General features: G+C 44.0%; 1 protein-coding gene across 1 annotated transcript in view; it reads left to right on the top strand.

The window, feature by feature from the left end:
- The window catches only part of CNTNAP5 (contactin associated protein family member 5), a 414,256-nt gene that overhangs the window by 91,773 nt on the left and 299,338 nt on the right, over positions 1–23,145 (top strand). Inside the window, exon 2 of the mRNA XM_077829822.1 lies at positions 17,117–17,227. Within this exon, the coding sequence (XP_077685948.1) occupies positions 17,117–17,227 (111 nt within the window). The remainder of the gene's footprint in view (positions 1–17,116; positions 17,228–23,145) is intronic.

Genomic DNA, 23,145 nt, shown 5'->3' with positions numbered 1-23,145 from the left:
GTCTGCAAATTCAGTGTTCTCTCAGCCTTATGGGACGCACTGAAATTCTATCTGAGTTATAATTGCTTTTCAATATGTCTTGCTATATGTTGTTTGATTTAAAAAGATTCCCTTCCAAATAGAAAATATTTAGTGAGTGCCACACGTTGAACTTCTCTTCTGTTTTTAGTCAGCTTCATCCATAATTTGGTTGAGGAAAGCAGCAAAGAAAAATGAGAATTGAACTCATCTGACCATGATAAATTTGAAAATTCAAAACACAGCTCAAACTCCATTGATGGCTTTAAAATTATTGCACATCATACCTGGTCATGGCTGTGGAATGCTTGTGGCATTTTATGTCTTTATAACGATTTCTAATGTGTTAGCTTAAAGATAAAGGTTGTAAATTTAGATGTGCAAGAGAGACTCTGAACAGGGAAAGGCATAACAGATTGACCTGTTCAGTCTGGAGGCTTCTGCAATAAATATCTGAATGAATGAAGGTGCCATTCCATAAGGGAGCTATCAGAGATCCGGATCAAGAGAGAAACTGCCAAGGGAGAACCAGATTGGTTTCCCGGGGTACCATCCAGATCTATAATTCCACTCCCTATGCTACCATAATGAAAATTATGTGTGCACAATAGCAAAGGCATAGCAGGGCAAGAGGAAGCATCTTGCATAGGCTTTGATCTATAATACGGCACTAATAAAGGTTGTTCATGATTCTGTGAAAGTGACAAATAAATGATGTGTTGAGGTCCTCCACTGATGTCACTCCCAGCGATGACACTGAAAATATAATGATATCTGACAAAATCAGTAATGGCATTAGTAACAATACCCATTAACTCATAGGAACAGTTCCTAAGTTCTAAAAAGAAAAAATACTCATCACTGTATTTACCCACAATGGGTCAGATCTTCAGCTGTTTTAAAATTGACATGGTTCCACTGAAGTCACTGAAGCGATGTCAATTTACACCAGCAGAAGATCTGGCCCCAGGATGTTAGTACTAAATCTGGCAACTCTTTTGTTGAACTGACTCCGGCTGCCTATTAAGATGGTGTACTGGGTTTTTTTCTTTCAGTAATGAGGCTGACAATCCAATTGACAGCTGCAAGTGCCTGGATGTCTTTGTCTGAGGGAGGATTACAAATTCAGTGCTGCTGTGTAAATGTAACTTTTTGGGGTTGTAAGGACTAGATAGAATGCCTTGTCCATTTAAGATTTGGAACTACACTGAAAAGGTAAAAGGGACAAAGCTCTGGGAGAGTAGTGTATCATCTCAAAAGGGTTTGGTATGCCTGGAAGACTGTGCAGTAATGGGGCTTGTGCAATCTCTGTGTGTGTTTGATGCTGACAAAGGTTTTAATTAAATACTCCAGTGTAAAGCAGTGCCCTGATCTGGGACCGTAACAGCTGCATAGTCTGAAATACTCATCCAGCTGCTAACACAGGAGTCGGGATAAGGAAGGGAAATGGTAACCTTCATGGATGATGCTCAGCTGTGACAGGGGGTCCGTTGGGCTGCTCAGGCTACATTCTCACCACACAATAAGGATAGGCTCATCCTGATAAAAACCACACAGTCAAGCAGACATGAATTAAATGAACATATGGTCTCTGCCCATTAAAGTCCCATGGCAAAAGAGCAAACCTCACAGCTAGAAGATGTTCCATACACTGGGTCAGCCCAGATCTGAGGCAGAACGATACCAGCAAAAGAGATCTGATGGTTCAGCGGTCTCTCAAGAAGTTAATGGAGAAGACATTTAGGCCTGAGGCACCTTTTTCATATGGAAATCAGGAAAAAAGTTATCCAGCCCCCTCTTGGTAATTGTTGTCATAGTTCAGGGCAACAGCGTCAGTATTCCCCCTCTATGGTCCACCAAGAGCACCCACTCAGGCTTCCGGCTCCCCTGCCATCCCCTTTTTGGGTGGAGACATGCATCTCTCTCCCTCCTGACCAGGATATTTCCAGGCTGTGCCGGCCTCCCCTGTGAATTCCTCAGCAAAGTCAGACTGCTGAAGCAGGCCTGTGTTTCTTTTCTCATCAGAAATGGCAAGCCATGTCATTGCTATGGTTAAGTTACCATACAGCTCTTTCTAAGCAAGCAAATTTATTCTTAAGGTAAAAGCATTGCAGAAAAAAAACTATTAAAAATGTATGCGCAAGCTTTCCAGAGATCACCATAACTCCAACAACTGCTCTGGCTGGTGAAAAGTCCTTCACGCTCCTCCAAGGGTTTTTCTGCGATTACCAGTTCATAATAGCTGTTAACTCGGAACAAACACATTCCTGTATCTGGGAGTCGTCCCATCTTTTATACAATTTTTTAACTTGTCCTAATGTAACAGGTGATCAGCAGACAAAAGGATGAGTTCTTGCATAAGCAAAGCAGATGTATTTGCATACCACTCCTAGAGATTTCCTACGACACCTACTTTACTTCAAAAGATTATGCTTGTCTGGGCTGATTGTTTCAAATAGGCCTTTGAAGCTCATAATGTGCCCCAGGGTTTTAGATGTTACATACTATCCCACAATAATACATATATATTGGCATTGTTAATACAGTGAACTCCTAAGATAATTATAATTATAATTATACTTAATTCAGTGAGGTTTGTGCAGCAAATTGCCATCTCTGTCACAGTCACATTTCTGAGATTGTCACCTTTATGTTGGCAACTGCTATCTGCTGGCATTTCTGTTCCCTGGAATGCAAATGCTGCCCGTCTAAATCAGCTTTCTGATACAAACCAGGCCTCTCTTCTCAGTAGAGATAATTACTATGATTTCCCAGATGATGTTTTCATACAACAGGTGCCATACGTGGTTTCAGGGGGTTGGCAATGAGGTACACACACCCCAGTTCAAATGTGGTTTGCTTTTTTGTTCGGAGTGCTGTAGTGCCTGAATATCCCTGCCAAGATTGGCTGCATTGTTCTAGGCCCTGTACAAACGCATAGTAAGGGAGAGTTCCTACCTTAAAGAGTTACAATCTAACTAGATATCAGAAGGGGATGGGGGAGAGAGAATATAATGACCTTCATTTTACAGAGACTGACATTAAGGCCCAGCGTTTTAAAGGTATTTGGGCATTGCAACACTAAGCACAGCAGTGTCTAAATACCTTTAAAAAAATCTGGGCCTTAATCCCGGTCTCTGAAAAATGAAAATAGCGATGTACCCTACGTCCCATTTTCAAAAGAGATTTCAACTGTCTATACTTCAGATTTTGATCAGTGCAAGTTACATCAGTGTACAGCCACCAAAGTGTGCATATCCCTTGTGCACATACATACTTGGCTGCTTGCACAGGTATGGCACATGCTCTCCAGGAGTGCTTGTGTCGATGTCAAGTGTGTTGCGCTGTGTGTAGGTAACCCAGTGTGCCATGTGCTGCTGTCCATTGCGATTCTTTTTTGGAAATGTTTGCAAAGTGTTGGTGTCTACCGTTGCTGGAATAACCATTGAAAAGTAGCCCTTTCTATTGATGTGCCAAAATGGGGGAGCGCGGGGAACTTCACTAGTATTGATGTGGGCTCGTTAGGAAAGGCGCACAACTCTCGCATCTTTAAGAGCACAGGACTTTTCAGAAAGCTGCAAGCAGGGACATTTTTTCTCAATGGCTGGATTATCACCAGCGATACTGAAATGCCAACAGTGATTCTTGGGGACCCACCTACCCTTTGCTCCCCTTGCTCATAAAGCCATATACCTGGATAGCACCTAGGAAAGAGTCAACTACCAGCTCAGCAGGTGCAGAATAATTATTGAGTGTGCTCTGAGTAGATTGAAAGGACACTGAGAAGATCCATTATGTCCTGCTACATCTCCCTCTCCTTTTCCTGCCGGAACTCCTTGTCCTTTCTCCTGTCCACTCTTTCCTTCTCTCTGCCGCCTGCCATGTCGGCCCTCCAGGCTCTTTGTTCACTGACTGAAGCAGCACTAGCTTGCAGGATCTCACTGAACATGTGCTCCCTAGTCATTTTTTTTTCTCTCCTCCTCCTCCTCCGGGTTAGGCTTTCTGCAGATGTGCAGGGGTCACCCCGCAAGGCAGCAACGGCAGCAGCTGTTGATATAAATGGACATCTGTGCCTTTGGATTTACAGTCACGACAGGAAGGGAATGATAAGTTTCAAAACTCCCTTCTCTCATTCCCATAAAAAAACTTTTAATAAGATATGCTTATTGGAGCGTGTTTGCACAGCACTGCTGTCCAGACCAAGGCGTGGTGCGTATGCTCTGCTAGGGCTGTTGGGGAGGAATTTCAGTTGCATGAAAAAATAAAATTGAATCCCTATTCCATGGGTACAGGTAGAGGGCAGTAGTGCTAAATACTGACACTATTTTCCATAGGCGGTGCTGATTTTAGCTGATATCACTCTTGAGGGTAATAAAGGCACAGAGCTCTCAGCGGCTACTGGCATCCTGAAGTCACCCAGAGCTCTCAGCGGCTACTGGCATCCTGAAGTCACCCAGGTCCATATGCTGCTAGCCTGTTTACTGCAATGATGCCAGCTGAACTTGTCGTGCAATGGTGTGGGAAAATGTCTTACTGCGGAGGAAGAAATAAGGCTGCCATCCCTAGAAACCTTTGGGAACGGATTGCAGAGTAGTTCCAGGAAAGTTTCAATGAGATCTCTCAGGATGGCACAAAGGGCATCCCTACATATATAAACAAACTGCTCCATATGCCTACCTCCCCGCAGTGCAACGGGAATGAAATGTAGTTGTAGCCGAGTCAGTCCCGGGATATGAGAGAGACGAGGTGGGTGAGGTCATATCTTTTATTAGAACAACTTCTGTTGGTGAGAGAACCAAGCTTTCCCCAACCTGAAGAAGAGCCCTGTGTAAGCTGGAAAGAGACTCTATTTCCAACAGAAGTTGGTCCAGTAAATGATATCCCCTCACCCACATTGTCTCTCTCAGGGGAATGAGTTTTGTTGTACTACTACGTCCTTCTTACCTGAGTAAAACCAATTGAAAAGTCGATATCTGTGCTGTGATACGTTGGGGCTGAGCACCATGTTTAAATTTAAACATTGTAGAGAGAAATGAATACATATGCTTACTGAGGGCTTATCCCTGGTTGGCTGGAGGGATTAGCTAGACTTTGGACTTTTCAGCAAATCCTGTCTCATGGCATGGCTGGACCCCTCTGCTGCACCTCCCTCTCCTCCTCCTCCTCCCGGCTGTTCATGGCAGGGGTCTGTCTCAGGCTCCTCCACGTTTACCCATGGTCTGCAGGGTGATGGTGGGGTGTCTGCCTAGTCTGGCATGCATCTCGTTGTAAATGTGGCAGGTCAGCACCAGATCAGTCGTTGGCTTCCCTGGCCTTGTGATATGTGTGGTGCCATTCCTTGGCTTTCATGCAGTTCTGCTGCTGATCCCTGTTGTACTCCTTTGCCGGCACCTTCTGTACAATCCTTTCATAGATATCCAAGTTTCCATGGCTAGTCCATACCTGTGCTTCACAGCCTCTTCTCTCCCACAGGCCCAGAAGGGCCAGTATCTCCTGTGTACTCCAGGCAGGAGAGTATTTGGTACGTGGAGCCAGGATGGTCAGTTGGGAGTTGCATACACCAAGGGAGAGCAAGGATGGGCAATCAGGAAAAGGTTTTTCAAAGGTGTGTGGGGAGTCTTTTATAAGGGGGAGTGGCTTCCAGTCTCCATGACCCCTGGGCCATGGCATTTACAGTTGTGACCAGAGCAGTCACTGTGACAACGAATGGGGCATTGTGCAACAGGTGTTGGAGGACTGTTGGGGTCGGTCCAGGTGTCTCAGTGTCTATGCTCACACTGTGTAGGCCTCAGTAGGTCAACCATGGCTCCGGGCCATTTTCGGAAGTGGCTTTACTGTGTCACCATAATGGGATGCTTCTGTTGGCAGGAGACAACTTTTAGTGTAGGCAACCTAACTTTGTAATGTTAGATCAGCCCAAAGGCACTTAGTAGCCTAAATCCCATTGACAATGGCATTTAGAGTCGTGAGTTCCTAAATCCCTTTTTGAAAATGTGACGGCTCCTAAATCAGTTAGGCATTGCCAATCTGAGCACAGCAAGGCCTAGAGCTGAGGGTTGAATTCAGGCCTCCTGACCTAATCCAGTGCCTTACTTACAAGACCATCCTTCCTTTGATTGCTTTTACGGGCCTGAGATTATTCCTTGAGGGGTCTCTCACCCGATGTACTTAAACCCCCTGCTTCTGTATGTTAGCTTAGTGGGGCTGGGCTAGTGCAGGTTCCAAATTACCATGTCTGGTCTGTAAGGGGATGTCACATCGTTGTTTTCTCCTGACCGATACTGCGTTATGTGGGTATTATGCTGACAGTCTTGGTGCTTTATCAGTAGAAATAAGACCTCCTTTTTAATAATGCTTTTTTTTTTTCAGCTCTACTAGCTCCAGTCAGACATATGGATTTTACAGTTTTCTTCAGGACAAGTGTTCTGGCACGCTATGTACTGTAAAGAAGATGCTATATAAATATGCTGATTGATTGAGTTATACTTTTATGTCAAAGTTTCCAGGATACCAAAGAACATTTAGGTAATTTTAAAGTCATCTGGGAAAAGTTAATGATTAGCTAACTATTGATGTTTACTCGCATGGTAGCAAGAGGGGAAAAAAGGATGTAATCGTGTTAGGTATTTTCTCTAGTGCCTTAAATCTTGAGAAATGTGCCATGCCTATCCACTAACAAATGGAGCAGACAGCTGTGCATGTGGGCATAACCAGTCTCTGGAAAAGAAGGAATGGGATTTTACCGAACAAAAAGTAGGATCTCTTCCCCCCCCCCCCCCCCCGCAACCCATTAGTAAGAAAATTTATGGTGGAAGAATTGGTATACGGACCTACTGATATGTATTATGAGTGGGGAGTTCTAAGAATGTATCCATCCCCCGCCTTTTTCGTAAGCTGTGCCCGCGATATTTGTGTCAGTACATCTTAATGCTGATCTTGTGCACATTATGAAAGCTATTCACTTTTTCTTCCAGCTTAGATTGCCCTACAGAGGTGAGGGTCAATTTTTACAGCAATACTCCAGTATTTATTTCCATTGTTTGTAAAGTGGAATTATAGGTAGCAGGGGGGAGAAATAAATGAAGCTAAAAGCAGGAGTTGCCACTTTGAAGCACTGTTGTAGACATTGTAATGCATGCTTTATGTTTTTAAAACAAAGTAAGCCATTAAGCATGCAATGCTAAGAGGAATTTTATCTCGCCTATAAATATAAGTGAATCTTTTCAATTTCAAATCCCAGTACAGAGACGTTTTATTGTTGCAGTCCAAGTGATGCACACAATTTAACTTCAACACCATCTGTAACTCTATTGGTATTTTAATAATGAATACAATTATATGTTGGCAACAAAAATCCAACTTAAATAGAAATAGCTTTAAAACGCAAACCAGAGCCTCCAAGAGACAACTAGGGGAAAAAAAAGATTTACTCTGGATTAGAGCAGGTCAGGAATTTTTTTGGCAGAAGGTGGTGGTTGTTGAAAAATGCCTATTCACTGAAGCCAAAACTTGACAGGAAAGTCAGTTTTGATTAATTTCTTGACTCAAAATTGTTGAAAAAAGTTTCAGTGTTGTCAAAGTTCCTGTCCAGTTTTTCAAAGTTCCTGTCCAGGCCTTCTCTGTCCCCGCTGGAGGCATTAATGCCCTGGAAATTCACTCAGACTGGGTAACCAACAGCTCAGTCCTCCACAAGCCTAGAAGGGCCAAGAGGAAATACTGGCCAATCACGAACCAGCAGGCCAGTTAAGAAGGTTTCCTTGCATTTGCTCAAGGGCAGAGCTGGATAAGACTGGGACAGAGGAGGAGGAGCTGCTCAGGGCTAATCCAGGTCCAGGCCAGGGTCTCATGCTAAGTGCTGCAGCTATGTGCTTGCATTTTGAAGTGTTTTTTTCTCTTTGTTAAAGGTGCAGACACCCAAATCCAAAGTTGCTAATTTGCTACTTGATTGTTTAGAGACTGATGTCAGGTTTACAGCACAGCAAACAGGGCTGGATTAACTGTCCTATAGGACGGGGCTATTAGATTTTGTGGGGGCCCTGTATACAAGTCTTTTTCCTGGGAGGGAGTTTGATGCAAGAGTGAGCTGGGGCAGGGGATTGGGGTGCAAGAGGGGGCATGGGGTCTGAAAGGGAGTTTGGGTGCAGGAGGGGGATTCTGATCGGGGCAGGGGGTTGGGGTGGAGGAGGGTGTGCAAGGTGCAGGCTCCAGCTGGGAGATGCTTACCATGGGCGGCTCCTGGCCAGTGGCGCAGCAGGGCTCAGGCAGGCTGCCTGCCGTAGCCCCACACTGCTCCCAGAAGCAGCTGGCTCCTAGCACAGCCCCTGGGGAGAGGGGGAAAGCATGTCTCCGTGCACTGCCCATGCCCGCAAGTGCCACCCCCGGCTTGTAGGATGGTGCTGGGGATGGGGGCAGCATGTGGATTTGCCTCCCCATCCCTGCCAGGGATCGCAGAGATGTGCTAGCAGCCGGCCACTTCCAGGAGGGGCATGGAGCCGCGGCAGGCAGGCAGCCTGCCTGAGCGTCTCGCTGTGCCACGGGACTTTTAGCAGCCCGGAGCTGGAGATCGCTGCCTGTGATTTATTTTTTGAGGGGCCCCCCTTGAGCCAGCCTGCCAACTTTCTGACTGCAGAAAGCCGCACACCCTTTCCCCGCCCCTTCCCTGAGCCCCTGCCCCTTCTCTGAGGTCCCATCCCCCCATCACTTCGTTCCCCCACCTCCCTGCGTCGCTCGCTCTCCCCCACCCTCACTCACTTACTCATTTTCGCTGGACTAGGGCAGGGGGTTGGGATGTGAGGGCTCTGGCTGGGGGTGCAGGCTCTGGGATGGGGCTGGGGATGAGGGGTTTGGGTGCAGGAGGGAGCTCAGGGCTGGGGCAGGAGGTTGGGGTGTGGGAGCGGGTGCAGGGTGCAGGCTCTGGGAGGGAATTTGGTGCGGGAGGAGGCTCAGGGCTGCGGGAGGGAGTTGGGGCACGGGAGGGGGTTCGGGGTGTGCGCTCTGGGCGGCACTTAACTCAGGCAGCTTCTGGGAAGTGGTGACAGGTCCCTCTGGCTCCAAGTTGCAGGGGTGGCTAGGGGGCTCTTTGCGCTGCCCCCACCCGCAGGTGCCAATGGGAGCTGCAGAGCTGGTGCTAGGGGTGGCTCCAGTGCACGGGAACCCCCCACCTGTCCTTGCGCCTAGGAGCCAGGGCATGTCGCCACTTCCTGGGAGCCGGGCGCTGCAGCCAACCAGACTTCTAACAGCCCGGGCAGCTGTGCCCATGGAGATTTCCCAGGGGGTAGTTCCATCCTTTATATGTCCCCTTTCTAACGTTGGAATGGCATGAAGGAAACATACTTTATTCTTCAGATCCCTCCTTGAGAGTCACTTCAGTCTGCTGATTGTGCCAAGCCAGGTGATTGAGCAGTGGCTATTCCTCTTTCCTTCTCCCTCCTTCTCTTCTTGTAACCCCAATTAGTGTAGCTAACCAAGCTGGGCCAACTCTTCTCCACATGCATTTGCTTGTATTTTGTATCCCGCTTCCCTAACCTTCATCTGTTTGTGTCATTAGACAATCCCTGCTCTGATGGGCTTCTGTTCTGTCTTCCATGCTTCTGCAGCTTCCAGCATAATAGGGCCCCAACCACATGTGCGTGCTTCCATCACATAATAGTTATTCCTAATAGTAAAGCAGCGGCAGTATAGGCCACAGTTTTGCCCTGTGCATCCCCAATGCCTTGCCAAGTGCCCTCAGCTCCCCATGGGGTCAGATTCCTGACAGAGTCACGTACTACTCAGTAAATGGATAGCACAGTGTGGCCCTGATTGACTATGAATAGAAATAAATGGAAAGTTCTCAGTAAAAATCTCTCCTTCAACAACTACATGATTGCCTCATTGAGCTCAGGGCCCAACTAGAAGCAATCCAAATCCACAGGCGTGGAAGAACTGTGTAGCCTACAGTCTTCTGAGGACTTTTCAGTGATTGATTGTCATACTTTTCTAAGTGTTCATTACAAACTATGAACCTTTCCTAATCTTTCTAGGTGGCCTCTGTAAATGGAGATCAGTGTTTTACTGTCCTGTTGTCTCCTTTAGCAGATGAAGGAAAATAACTGTTACACAGCTTCACTAATGCATCTCCATCCTGACCGGCAACAACCTCATGCATATTTTAGTTCTTGGGTTTCTCCTGAGCACAGACTGACATTGGCAGTAAACTTGTGTGATTCTTTTTGTGGTGCCTTTTTGATACAGAAACATCTACTGAGAAGAAGTCATCGAAACCTATTTTGATTAGACACATCAGCTAATTTTTTTTCCTCACACTGGAGGAGAGTATGACTAGCTCGACAATTCTGTGCCATCCATCTCTCGATACAGAATGCACACCAGAACACTTGGAGAGGTAGTGATGGGCTCAAGTGTATTTGGATGTAGTGTACTTGGATCTGAAGTCGATCATGTCTACACTGAGTACATTGCATATCAGAAGCATTTTGAATCCCGTCTCTCTGGTACTAGAGTGAATTTCTTCCTTAGCCATTTTACTGAGCAATCACAGGTGCAGAAGGCCCACACATAGATTATGTGGCACCTGGTGAGATTTGCTGGAGTGTTTTAATGAGACCAACCAGCTGCTGTAGCTTATAGAGATTAGCATTTGAAGCACCTTAAATACTTGCATTTGCCATGGCACTGAGTGTAAAGGTTGTTGGTCGTGCTTAATTTCTGATGGGGCTCACCCAGGGGTGAGCCCTGGCACCTCTGGGTTTGCCGTGTCACTTATGAAAGTAAAAAATTGCTTGAGCCCCAGCACTACTTCCATTCCAAATTAAGCACTGGTTGGTGGTACCACAGTCCTTCAGTGATGGGTAGTGAGTACACTTGTGCCAGAGAGCTCACAACTAGGATTCTGACAATATGTAACAGGGGAATAAACTGACCAATGTGGTGTGTGAAGAAAGGGGGGGCGGGAGGTCTGGTGTGTCAGTATACATTAGTAACAGTGGTATCAGCCTAATAGTAATTTGTAAGGGAGTGAGCAAGCACATGAGATATGTTCTTCTTCAGATCTGATCAGCTAAATTGAATTCTACTACCCTATGTTTTCAAGTTCTGTTGGATAGTCCTGATGCCAATAATTGAGTATCTGCAGTTAAAGAAAACTGGTATGTCAGTAATTTAATTATGAGAGTCATGAGGTGCCAATTTTCTATAAATGTAGATGTTTGGTGCCACTGCCAGGCACATTGTTTCTGGACAATTTGGGGAGTTGTTCCAAATCATGGTCTCATCCTGCTCTTCTAGCCCAAAGTACTTTCTCATGAGCACACTTCCTCAAAGTTGTGACAAATGAAAGAAAAGGCATCAGCAAATGGTCAGTTATTTAGTCTCAAATGCTGATCAAATTTAGAGGGTGATTATACTCTAAAAAGGGATTGTGTAAAGATTTTTTTCCCCTTAAAATGAAGAAAAATGGGGCTCTATATTGTGTCTCAATATTCCCAATTAAATAATCTCCATTTCAAATTTCAGGTAAAAGATGTTTGGTAGGTAGAAAATCACGCTAATTTAGCTTGTGGCTCTGAGAGTCCAACTGGCTTCTTTCCATGCCTCATAATCTCCTCAGTAATAGAGGTCCTGTGTATCAAATTAGGCAACTTCGTCAATTCTGTTTTTGTCAATTTCAGTCTTGGTTGCACCAAGTGTCAATGCCTTTGACATCAGTGGGTTTAGACAGGTGGTTTACCTGTTGGAATTTAGTAAACAATTCCCTTGATGATAAGATGAAATGGAACCCAATTTACTTAAGCTTAGCTGTGTTGTCACCTCAGAATTAATAGGAATAAAGAGCAATAACAAATTATTTTTGGTCACTAAAATACGTAGGGATGGATCTGTTGTGCAAGAATTGTGGTTTTAGAGTAGACTCGCATTGAAGTCTGGGAGTGTTGTCTTAGATACCCCATCCACTTTGCAGGTATTGATCCCGCTAGTCAAGAAGTAATATATTGAGAATAGATTTTTTTTTTTTTGCAAGTTGGGCTGAACCGTCCGTAGAGAAGGCTCTTGAGAGAGAAACCAAGTCTAGTGAGATAGGTGGAGCTGAACTTTGTGACATTATTGTTGATTTCTTAGTGAATAAAGCCAGTTCCTAGGAATCGGGTGAGGTGTTGGATTTTTGCGTAGTGTGTGGATTGTATTTGTAGAGTGGGTTGCTCCTGCACATTTTCCCTTTCTAATTTGACGATGGCCTTAAAGGAGCGCCACTGGAAAGTCCTCAGACCTCCTATAAGCTAGGTCTTAGAGCCCTAATGGGAAACAGAATCTATGTGAAAGTATACTGCAGTGTAATTGGTGGCCAGATAACATGCTAAAGTGGACCAGTCTGCGCTCCACTAAGTTTTGTGGAACATAGGCTAGATGTACTTGCATTTTTTGGTCTCTGTTCAAATCACTACTTGAGTCAAAAGTGACAATGAATTTAATGCTCATTCTAATTCATAGATTTTTAAGGCCAGAGGGAACAATTATGATCAGCTAGTCTGACCTCCTGGATAATACAAGTGTGATGGGTTAGACCCTGCCCATCTGGGATGCCACCTGATGTACTGGGATTTCACTAAGCCTGCCTGCTTCATTAGCCTGGGCTCCCTCTCCCTGTTTTTCTGATTTAGACTCTCTGGCCCTTGGCAGCACACACACACACAGGTAGGGATGCACCAGCTGTAGACTTGCACAGAGTCTGCAAACAGCTTTCTATGAGAAAACTCAGCTAGGAACTTACCCAGCACTCAAGTGCAGCTCCCTTCTGGAAAGTACACCCAAAATAATATTGTCTTGTGCTGTAGAGAAATCTATACAATGTAAGCTCATAAATTCGCCCCTTCTCTCAATGTGGAAGAAGTTATGCACAACTTCTTGCCTCCCCAGTAATAAATTGCACAAACTGGGTTTAATAATAAACAAGAACAAGTGTATTAACTATAAAAGGCATATTTTAAATGATTGTAAGGGATAGCAAACAGAACAAAGCAGATTACCAAGCAAATAAAACAAAACACATGTACTAAACTTAAGATCTTAGAGACTGGTTTCAAGAAATAATTTCTCACCCTAAACGTTGTTTTAGGCAAGTTGCAGAGTCTCTGTAGCTTACAGTTCCAGTTATTTCTCTTTACAGAGTAGACTCCTGTCTTAGTCTGGACTCAGCCCTTGCCTTTCCCACAGCTCAATTCCTTTGTCTCTTCAGGTACTTTCAGCAGTCTTTTGTCTTGGGCAGGAAGGCAATGGAGAAGAGTCCTGTTTGCCTTTCTCCCCAGCCTTAAATAAGATTTACATAAGGTGGGAATCTTTTAGTGGAAAATTACTAGAAGTCCATGATGGTGTTTAGTACCAGATGACAGGAGCACCTGACCTACTAGTATCACAGCTATGTCCCAGGATACCTCTCAGGAAAGAGAGAGATTAATAAGTTCAAAGTTCTTATTGTTTGTTCCTAATGGTGCATCAAGGCTGATGGCCTGTTGTCTGGTGGGTGTTTCTTGTTGTCTGGTGGGCGTTTCCCAGATACAGAAATGATACATGCATGCAGATTGGATAATCACATTCAGTAAATTATAACCTTTCCAATGATACTTTACAAGACCCATCTTGCATAAAATAAATCTGTTATGCCATATCCATAACATAAGTATATTTCCATAAAGAATATGGGTGTAACGTCACAACAGGCTATATAACTTTACCCAATAATTTCTGCACTGAGCCCATAATTTCTATTGAGCTACAGTGCTTTTAAAAGACACTCAGCCTTGATTTAAAACCTTCAGGTGACAAAGAATTCGCTATGTCCCTAGTTAAGGTGTGTCAATGGTTAATTACCCTTATTGTTAAAATCTGTGGCTTATTTCAAGTCTGAATTTGTCTAGCTTCAGCTTCAAACCATTTGACCTCATTATTCCTTTTTTCTGTTAGAAACACCCCATGGGAGGATAATTCCTGACTTGAGTACAAGGCTGTTTTTTTTCTTTATCAGAATATCATGCATGGCTAAGTCTAATACCTTACAGAAGTCTAAATATATGGTGTCAACACAATTATCTTTATCAAACAAACTTGTAATCCATTGAAAAAACATCATCAGGTTTGTTTAACAAAGATCCATTTTCTGTAAACTCATGTTGATTGGCATTAATTATGCTACTGTGCTTTTAATTCTTTACTGACTGAGTCCCATGTAAGCCTTTCTATGATTTTGCCTGAATCTGTGTCAGGCTAACCAGACTCATAAGAAATGAAATGAGGTCACGATCGCTGGTTGTTTTGTTGTCACTTGTTACTATTTAATGTTTATGCACTTTGCAAAACCATTATATGAAATGGGGCAACTCAACACAAGTATTGATCGTTTCGAGAGAGAAGGCCATGCGGGGAAAGATAATCGGGAATGAGATGAAATGCTGACAGAGCTGTGTGTGGCATTTGTGTAGTATTTGATTGAGGCCAGCATCCAGTCCAGTCACCATCCTGAGCACTGAAATCCGTGCGGTGACATTTCAACAGTACTGAATGCATCGTGAGACTAATGGCTTGATTCTGCAGTCTTTACACAAGTTCCTGAATCAGGGCCCAGAACAGGAACACAAAATGGTATGTGTAATTCTCCTCTTGATTCTGTAATGAAGACAAGTGACGTTAACACGATCCTTTTTAATCCCATCATGAAGACTACACATCTGGTTTTCTTAGATATTTTGCAGAAGATTAGCAAGTGTGATCAAGTGCTTTGCTGCTGGTGAAATGACTAGCTTTCTTCTCAGATTAGGGGTTTCAGGAATACATTTTGCATGCTACATATAATGAATATTTAACCAATCTATCAACTATCTTTCCAACAACAGGCCAAGTTCTGATTCCAGTTATGCTAGTATAAACTTGGAATAACTTCATTTTGCCGATGCGATTATTCCTGATTTACACTATTGTAACTCAGAGCAGGATTTAGCATTGTGTTTCTACTTATTATGAATAATTCTCTATTTGTCTTCCCTTACGATTAAGGACATTTCATACAACCATTGAGATACATTCAACCAATCAGATAAAGAAGGTTGCGGGGGTGTGCGCTCGCATGCCTATGCACTTCAAATTAATTTATGTGCTCTTAACTCTAATGTAAAGTTCTCTGTCTGCAAAGTGGTTAACTTTAGATTTATATTTAAGTCTGCCTGGTAATCAAAATATGAAGGATCAGATTGTGTCTGACTCTTGTGTGCATATGCATGGGAGGAAATCTATCCTGTGTGGCCGGTTGGTTGGGGTGTGTGTGTGTATTATATAAAAGAGCTGGCTGTGCCTTTGGGAGACCCAAGAATGGCTCTTTGCTTGTGTTGTTAAGTACAAATTAACCAATAGGGGGAAGGATGGGAATGAGCCTTACATTCCAGTCTATGAAGCTGTGCTGCCAAGAGCAGGTAGCTTCACCCTACAAAAGGGCAAGTGGCTCACTCCCCCGTGTACTAGGGAGCTCAGGTAGGGATTCTAAGCACAACAGTTCCTGCAATACGCTGTTCTGCCCCAAACGCTGTTCAGTAGCTCAATGTCACAAAAAGGCATCCATTGACATCAAGTCTGCTTTGTGTCAGGCCCTAAATTGCAAATACGGCTGAATTAATGTCACTGTTAAATCATTGGGTTTTTTGTGTCTTGAGTTTTGGAATCTTAATGTGGCATTAATACATTTTTCCCCCTATAATTATATTTGTACAAGGACGGGACTTGCGGAGTCTGAAATCTTGCTAAACTCCGGGACTTCTCCTATAATTAAACCCGTGTTTCCTCTCTGGGTGATTCCATTAAAATGAATGCTTTTATACCCCTAATGAAAGCCTGTGCTATAATCGTGGATTTGTATGTAAGAGCCAGTAATGAGAAAATTTGCTTTGACTAACTTCATCCTCATTCAAACACTGTGGGTGCAAAAGTTTAGCTGTCACATAGCAGGTTATCAGGTTCAAGTTCTGCTCAGAAGAGATGGTGAGAAAAGGAGCTGAGGGACAAAAAGAAAGTAGATACAGTAAATAACATATAGTCCACACATTTGAGCTAGCCTAACTCCTTGGGGTGGAGGGGGTGGAGGGAGCCTTACTACATAGTATAGGATTCTCTTTAAGTACAATCTATCCTCCTCCTCCTGCTGTTGTGAGTTTCTCTATTGTATGTATGTACTTTTTCTCTGCTTAGCATGGAGGTGAGATGCTGTCACTTCCACTCCCACGTTCCATATGTGTGTTTATGAGGGTCTTTTGCTAATGGAGAAACCAAGCACTCTCCTGTGTGTGCTGGCTCAGGGATTGGTGGGGGGGCATTGCGACAGTCTTCTATGGGAACTGTTGAATTTTACCACACAATGAGCGTGGGGAAAATCAATTTGCCTTTCAGTTATTGATGGACTGAAACAGTCTTCAAATTCCACCAAGTATTTCCATGTACTCTCCAATAGCTCAACCAAAGCTGAAGGTGTTTCCTTGAGACTTTCCCCACCACCCAATGGATTGCCTCTGGACTGGTACATGTTTGGTATCCAACAAACCCTGTCAGTTTTATAGTAGAAAGGTGGTTCTTCCATAGGCAAACCAGCACTCTTCCTCCCTCACTCGCTTGTAGTCATCCAAAGCAAAGTAGGTACAGAAGCTCAAATATTCAAAAGTTGTCTATTTTTGGTGGTCCCAACTTGAGGCACATAAGGCCTGGTTTTCAGAAGTGCTGAGCAATTTCAGCTTTCATTGACTTCAGTTAGAGTTGTGGCATAGTCCACACTTCTGGAAATCAGTCTCAAGTTGGGATCACCAAAACCAGAGGGCAATCATGACAGTTAAAGACTGGGAGTTTGGCTGCTAACTTAAGTAACTGCTCATTCAGATTTCCTTGTAGAATCCTCTCGGATGATCCGTTAACCATACTGATCTGCTCACAATGTCAGCTCAATAAATAGTTATCATTTGTTAAAGACCTTATAGGTTTGTGGTGGTTTTTTTTCCCCCCCAAAAAGTCCAACTGAGCAAAATTCTTCCTACTTTTTATCTGACATTCTGTTTATTTCTCTTTTGTTTTATAGATAATTGTGATGATGCACTACTATCCTCATTGCCTCTAACAGCCTTTGACAGCTCCTCTGAGCTCTTCAGCATTCAGAGTCCCAGCTTCGCCAAGCTCAACAGACGGGATGGTAAGGTCACCTGGGTGAAATGCCCACCACAGTTTTTATTACAGCTTTAGTGACTAATTCATTTGGGTAGAAGCTTGTGCAGTGTTTAGGGCCTGCCTGCCTGCCTGGAATCATCTCTTACAGTCTGAGGTGAATTATTAGTTGAAAGTAACTCATTAAGGTTTGGGGAAAGCCTCAAATTCAGTGGAAATTTACTGCAGATGCTTAGGGACACTCAAGTGGACGTTCAGATAGACTGCTTTAGTTTCTTTTGCTTTCTACTGTAGGTCCTGTTGTCCCAGGACAAAGTAGCCTGTTGAATCTGCTGCATGGTTCCCAAATCCAGTTGTCCAGTATCAGTCCTCTTTCTTTTCTTTCTTTTCTTGTCATTGCGCCTAGGAACCATAGTCATAGGTCAGGACCCCAGTCTATTAGGCTTAAAAGTTCCATTGGAAATTCCAGTGGAGAACAACAGCTTCACAGGTCATTGCCCTGCAGCGGAGACCTTCATTTTCGCTCTCCACCCTGAAGCATGGAAGGGGAAGTGAGGATTGTCCTGAGGTATGGCTAGTAGGTTTAAATACAGTGGGAATCCACAAGGACCAAACTCCACGCTATCAGGGAGAAGCAGGCTACCTCTCTGACTAACCCTAAACACTAATCTTCTGCAGTTCTCCAGATTTGTACTTGCTATATGGGTTAGCATTGCCCTGAGTCACATGCTGTGGTGTGGCTTCCCCCCTGCTGTCTACTGTCCTTAGACTAAAGCCCCTTGACTTGGTCTCGGTTCCAATTTTCAGGGGGTTAGTCTTTTAAGACAGGAGATCTTTATGGAAAAGAAATAAGGTTCATTTTTCTTTCTTAGAAATCTCAGGCTTGCTATTTTTGTCCTATACCAAGCCATGTTTATCTGCCTCTCTTCAGAGTAGCTTTACAAGGACGCCTATTTGGATGCACTCTACTAGCTGCCATAAAAGGTTTTTGCAGTATATACAGATGTTCAGAGATTGGAGAGGTATTAAATCAGAGTGCAATATCTCAACTTTTACTCAATGAGAGTGCGTCTCAATAAACAGCTGGAAAGGAAGTTGTGGCAGTTGCCCAACATACAGAAGGTTGAAGAATCCACTTAGCTAAAAGACAGACGTCAGTCTGGCAAGAAACCTTAAGTGTTGGATCTTGTTTCCCTACTGTCTAGCCTCTCTGGGCACAGCACTGACCTTTCAGGCTCCCCAGTACGTAAACACACCCCTCTGCCAACTCTCCCCCCGTCAAAAGTGTGACAATTCTGGTTTAAAGTTTTCCATCAGGGCATGTAGTAGCTGTGAAGCAGTACGGAGACACACACATTGTTCGGTCTATCATTTTAATGCTCTTTTACTTACAAAACAATAAAGCATCTTAAACACAATGTCCCTCTCTTGCTTCCCCTTCCCTTGGGAAGTCATTTGTGTTGCATCAGGCGGGCAGGCGGGGTCCTCCACCCCTTTGTCTACACTGCCCCTTCAGCACCCTTTCTCATCTTAATCTGGTGCAAAATGGGTCTCTCACCAGCTCCTCCCGGGAGTCCTTTTATAGGCTCCTGCTGGGGTCACCTGTTCTTTTGTTTTGCCTCATGGTGCAGTAACTTGTCGCTGAACATTGTAGTTATGTTCCTGGAAAACGGTACTTTAAGCGAAACGATGTTAAGCACATCTAATTTCCCCATAAGAATTAATATAAATGGGGAGGGGGTTAGGTTCCAAGGAAATTTTTTTTGCCACACAAAAGACATTTTATACGCACGCACGCACTCTATAAGTTTTAAACAATTTAATACTGTACATAGCAAATATGATTGTGAAGCTTGGTTGTGGTGGTGGAGTCAGAGGGTGGGATGTTCCCCAGGGAATGCCTTGCTGCTAAATGATGATCTAGCACTTGACTGAGCCCTCAAAGGTTAACACGTTGTTGTTAATGTAGCCTCACACTCTACAAGGCAGCAAAAATGGAGGAAGGAGACACAATAGATGCGTGACAGTGGCTGCAAACATTTCCTGCGGAAACTGAACGTGATGATGAACCCATGCTATCCCACGGGAGCACACCACTCCTTCTACTTTCCAAAGTGCCAGTGGAGGGGGGGTGTGTGTGTGTGTGTGTGTGTGTGAGAGAGAGACACGCATTGCCCCTTTAAGTACGCCGACCACACTCTAAGTACATTGCCTTTTTAAGTAGACCAGCAAGTTGAGACAGCAGCTGCTGCCAGCAAGCTCCCTCCATCCTGAGACCTATTTCCCACTCCCCCCCCCCCCAACCCCGCTCTGTGGAGATGCGGGGCAGGAGCAGGGGAGGGGGACACACTGACATCAGCAGCACTCTTTCCCCCTCCCCAGCAAGCAGGAGGCTCCCGGGAGCAGCTCCAAGGCAGAGGGCAGGAGCAGCACATGGCAGTGGGGGGAGGGACAGCTGAACTGCCCGGCAATTGATAGCCTGCTGGGCGGGTGCCACACAGGGAACTTAGGGGAGCTGATGTGGGGCTGCCGGCCCACCCTAGTTCCAAGCCCCCACCCGCTAACTCCAACGAGCTGCTCTTTCTGCAAGCAGTGGACAAAGCAGGCTGTTACCAAACGTTATAACAAAGCATTGCACAACTTTAAACTAGCATGTCCCCTAATAGATCAGGGACGTAACAACAAAAGAACGTTAACTGGGACGACATTAAGTGAGGAGTTACTGTAATTCTCCATTACTCCAATCCCTGCCCCTTCAGACAAGGGGAGGGAGCGTCCCCTCTCAGGTGTAGAAAACCTAGTGTCCCAAAGTGTTTTACTTTGAATATTGCAGAGGAGTTGTGACCGTGTTGGTCTCTGGATATGAGAGAGACCAGTGGGTGAGGCAATATCTTTCCTTGAGACAACTTTTTCACATGATCATTGAGTGCTGATCCATCGCCACGGTCTCTGACCTGGCAAAGACATAACACAGCCCTGCTAACTCATGGGGGGTCCACATACATATAGACTGAATGTGACACAGTAATTTCATGACACGATTTCATAACATCATCCACAATTCAGACGTGGTGCAGATGCAACCCCAGTTCCACACAAGGGATGTGGAGGGAGAGGAGGCCCTACCTCCACGTCCCTCCCCAACTCACCATCTAGAGTAGCTGGCCAGGCACTCTGGGGAATAAGATACTCTGTGAAATGGGATGAAGTAGTTCATTCCTCCTCCAGAGTGAGGGGCCAGCAGGGGAAGGATTGTGCTTCTGTGAGCCGCAATTGATTCTGAGTCTGCCCCAGTGTGGTGTAGCTGCACCCTTGTCATTACTTGGGGGGGATTTAAAGTTATGGTAATGATATTGAAAAGAAACCAGCTTAAATGTGATTGTTAGCTGAGGCAGGAAATATAGCTCTGTTAAAACAAATACATGATGCTGAATATTTGGAGGCATCAGTTCAGCTCTAATTAGACCTACAGTGTAACATCATGAAAACCACCCTCCTCGTAGGCACCGTTCTTGGTGATAGCAAAAGAGTAGAGGATGTGAAATTCACTCTTGACTCAAAGTCCTGATCAGGGCCTATGAAAAAAACAAATCGTATTTTTGAAAGCTTACATGGGGTTTATGTTGTTGTTAGTCCATGAGGTGTGATCCCTGCACAGGGGTGAATTTCACCTGAATGAAGAACATAGAGGCTGGGAACTGCCCTTGGTTATATCTGTACTCTTTGACTGACTTCCACAGAATTGTACGTGTGTAACGGAGAGCAAAATTTAGCAGAGACTAAACTACATTCCTGTCCCAGGGCTGAGGAGCTTGTTCTAGCAGTACCCATAAACTGTACCTTGGGGATTATTTACAAAGATAATATTCCCCCAGGTACTGCATCACGATTTCCTAAATCCTTTGGGCCAGATCCAAAGCTGAGGTAGATATAGGTGTACCTCCACAGCTGAGGTAAGTAGAGGTGTACTCCATTGTAATCCATAAAGTTGCACTTATTTATACTGACTAATGATCTGTGTCCTTATATTTAGGATCCAAACTATTTGTTCATAGAAAATAACTATAGGCAAAGGTTGAGTTTGTGATGGTGACCACTGAAACTATCTCTCAACAAAAAAACCACAGGACTTCGGTTTCTAGAGCTTTCAAGAAACATGCATTTATTTAAAAATATTCCCCCCTTTGGATAAATACATGCAATATAAAGGATTAAATATAATTCTATCTATCACACTACAGTTCTTGTAAAAATAAGCATATACCGTGCATTTCAGAATAACTACAGGTATTCAGAGTAGCAAGGAACAGTGTTGCAATTTGCGCATGTATTTAATAGCAGCCTGATTAATATATTTTACTACAAAGAGGTGTGCAACATATGGAAACAAAGTGTGACCCAGATCTACATTAGTAGAAAGCTTGTAAAATTATCAGCTTGGAGTTGTAATAGACAACAATAAATTGAAGGCTATTGAATAAATAGTGAAAGGCTATTGTTAAAAAGACTGGCAGAACTGAAATGTTACAGTAAAAATCCCTGGATAAAATGGCTTTTTTTGTGATGGGGCTCAATCCAAATGTTAGTTTGAGTGAAGGGGCTCAATCCAAATGCTGCTAAAGCTATGTTGGATCTATTAAAGTAGTCAATATAATTCTGATGCATGTAATTCTGGTAAATCTGATTTCTGGAACAGATTTACCAAATGGAATTTTTGTTTACCGTAAACAAATAAATAGATGAAAAAGGACTAATTGCTATAATAAGACTAGGCTTCTTCAGAGCCCTATAAACTCTCAGCCTGGAGCTCTTGATGTAGATAACTGTAGCTAAGAAGAAATATCTTTTTTTGTCAAATGTGATTTGTTTTATGGCAGGTGTTTTGATCTGGGCATTAAAGTACGGCTGTGCAGCAGGGAAGCACTTACTTTCAGCAGGAAGTCCAAGAGTTTGCAGCACAATATAAAGCCCACTGAGCTTCTTGCAAGATGCTCAAGATGAAGGGCAAGCATTTGTGTTACTTTATAACAAGCAGCTCCATGTAAAATTAAAAAACCAAAACCAAAACACACCGATCGCAGAACACTGGGGTTTTTTAAGTGCTGTTTTCACAACAATTAATTTTTTACTGTTTGTACGTTTTGCTGTATTAGTTCTTTTCAGTTTATTTTTGGGACTCCAGCCTGGGAACCATATGATCCTACAGCCGGTGTCTCTCTAGCATTATAATTTGTTGCCATGGAGAACATGAGCTCATGTATCAGGCTCCTTTGGCACAGAAGCCGATGAGAGACCCTTTACCCCTAGTCCTTTCTGCCCACCTCCAACTTGCTATGAATGATAGAGAAATAATGCTGGAGCTGTGCAGAAACAAGAAGCAGATCGGCATATTCTGTTTTTCCTCCAACATGTGCACAGAACTCCCATCAAAGCCAATGGGAGTTGGGCAGGAGGAGTGGGGGACGAATATCCTTCTTAGTTGTGATGCTGTAAACTGCTAAGCCCACGGAAAGTTCATTAATCATCTCATCCTTCTCATTTTAATATGGGAGACATGGTGATCTCATGCATATTTTACCACTTTAGAGAACGCCATCAAAGAATGTCTAAATAGACAGGGTGTAATAAATGCCACATTCTGTCTAGTTTATAATTACCCGGCACTGTTAATAAAAGAGATTCATCTAAATACGCCTGCAGCAGAGTTTCCAGAGGAGTTTTAACCCCCCTCTACTCATATTTCATCCCCCACGTTGCAGCGCGTGCTGTACACTCTACTTAAATTTTTTTGTGCATAACTGCTGGCATATGCTCCCTGGAGTGTATGTGTCACAAGAGAGTGGCAGACCAGATGGCAGAAGAGGAAGTGCCACACTCCAAATGTGCCTATGAATTATATATTTCAATACGCGGGAGGGGGGAGAATCCCCTGTGAATAATGTGGGG

The sequence above is a fragment of the Eretmochelys imbricata genome, chromosome 11 (assembly GCF_965152235.1).
Source record: "Eretmochelys imbricata isolate rEreImb1 chromosome 11, rEreImb1.hap1, whole genome shotgun sequence".
NCBI classification, from domain to species: Eukaryota; Metazoa; Chordata; order Testudines; family Cheloniidae; genus Eretmochelys; species Eretmochelys imbricata.
Note: the sequence above shows the minus strand (reverse complement) of the source record. Positions and strands in the feature narration are given on the sequence as shown.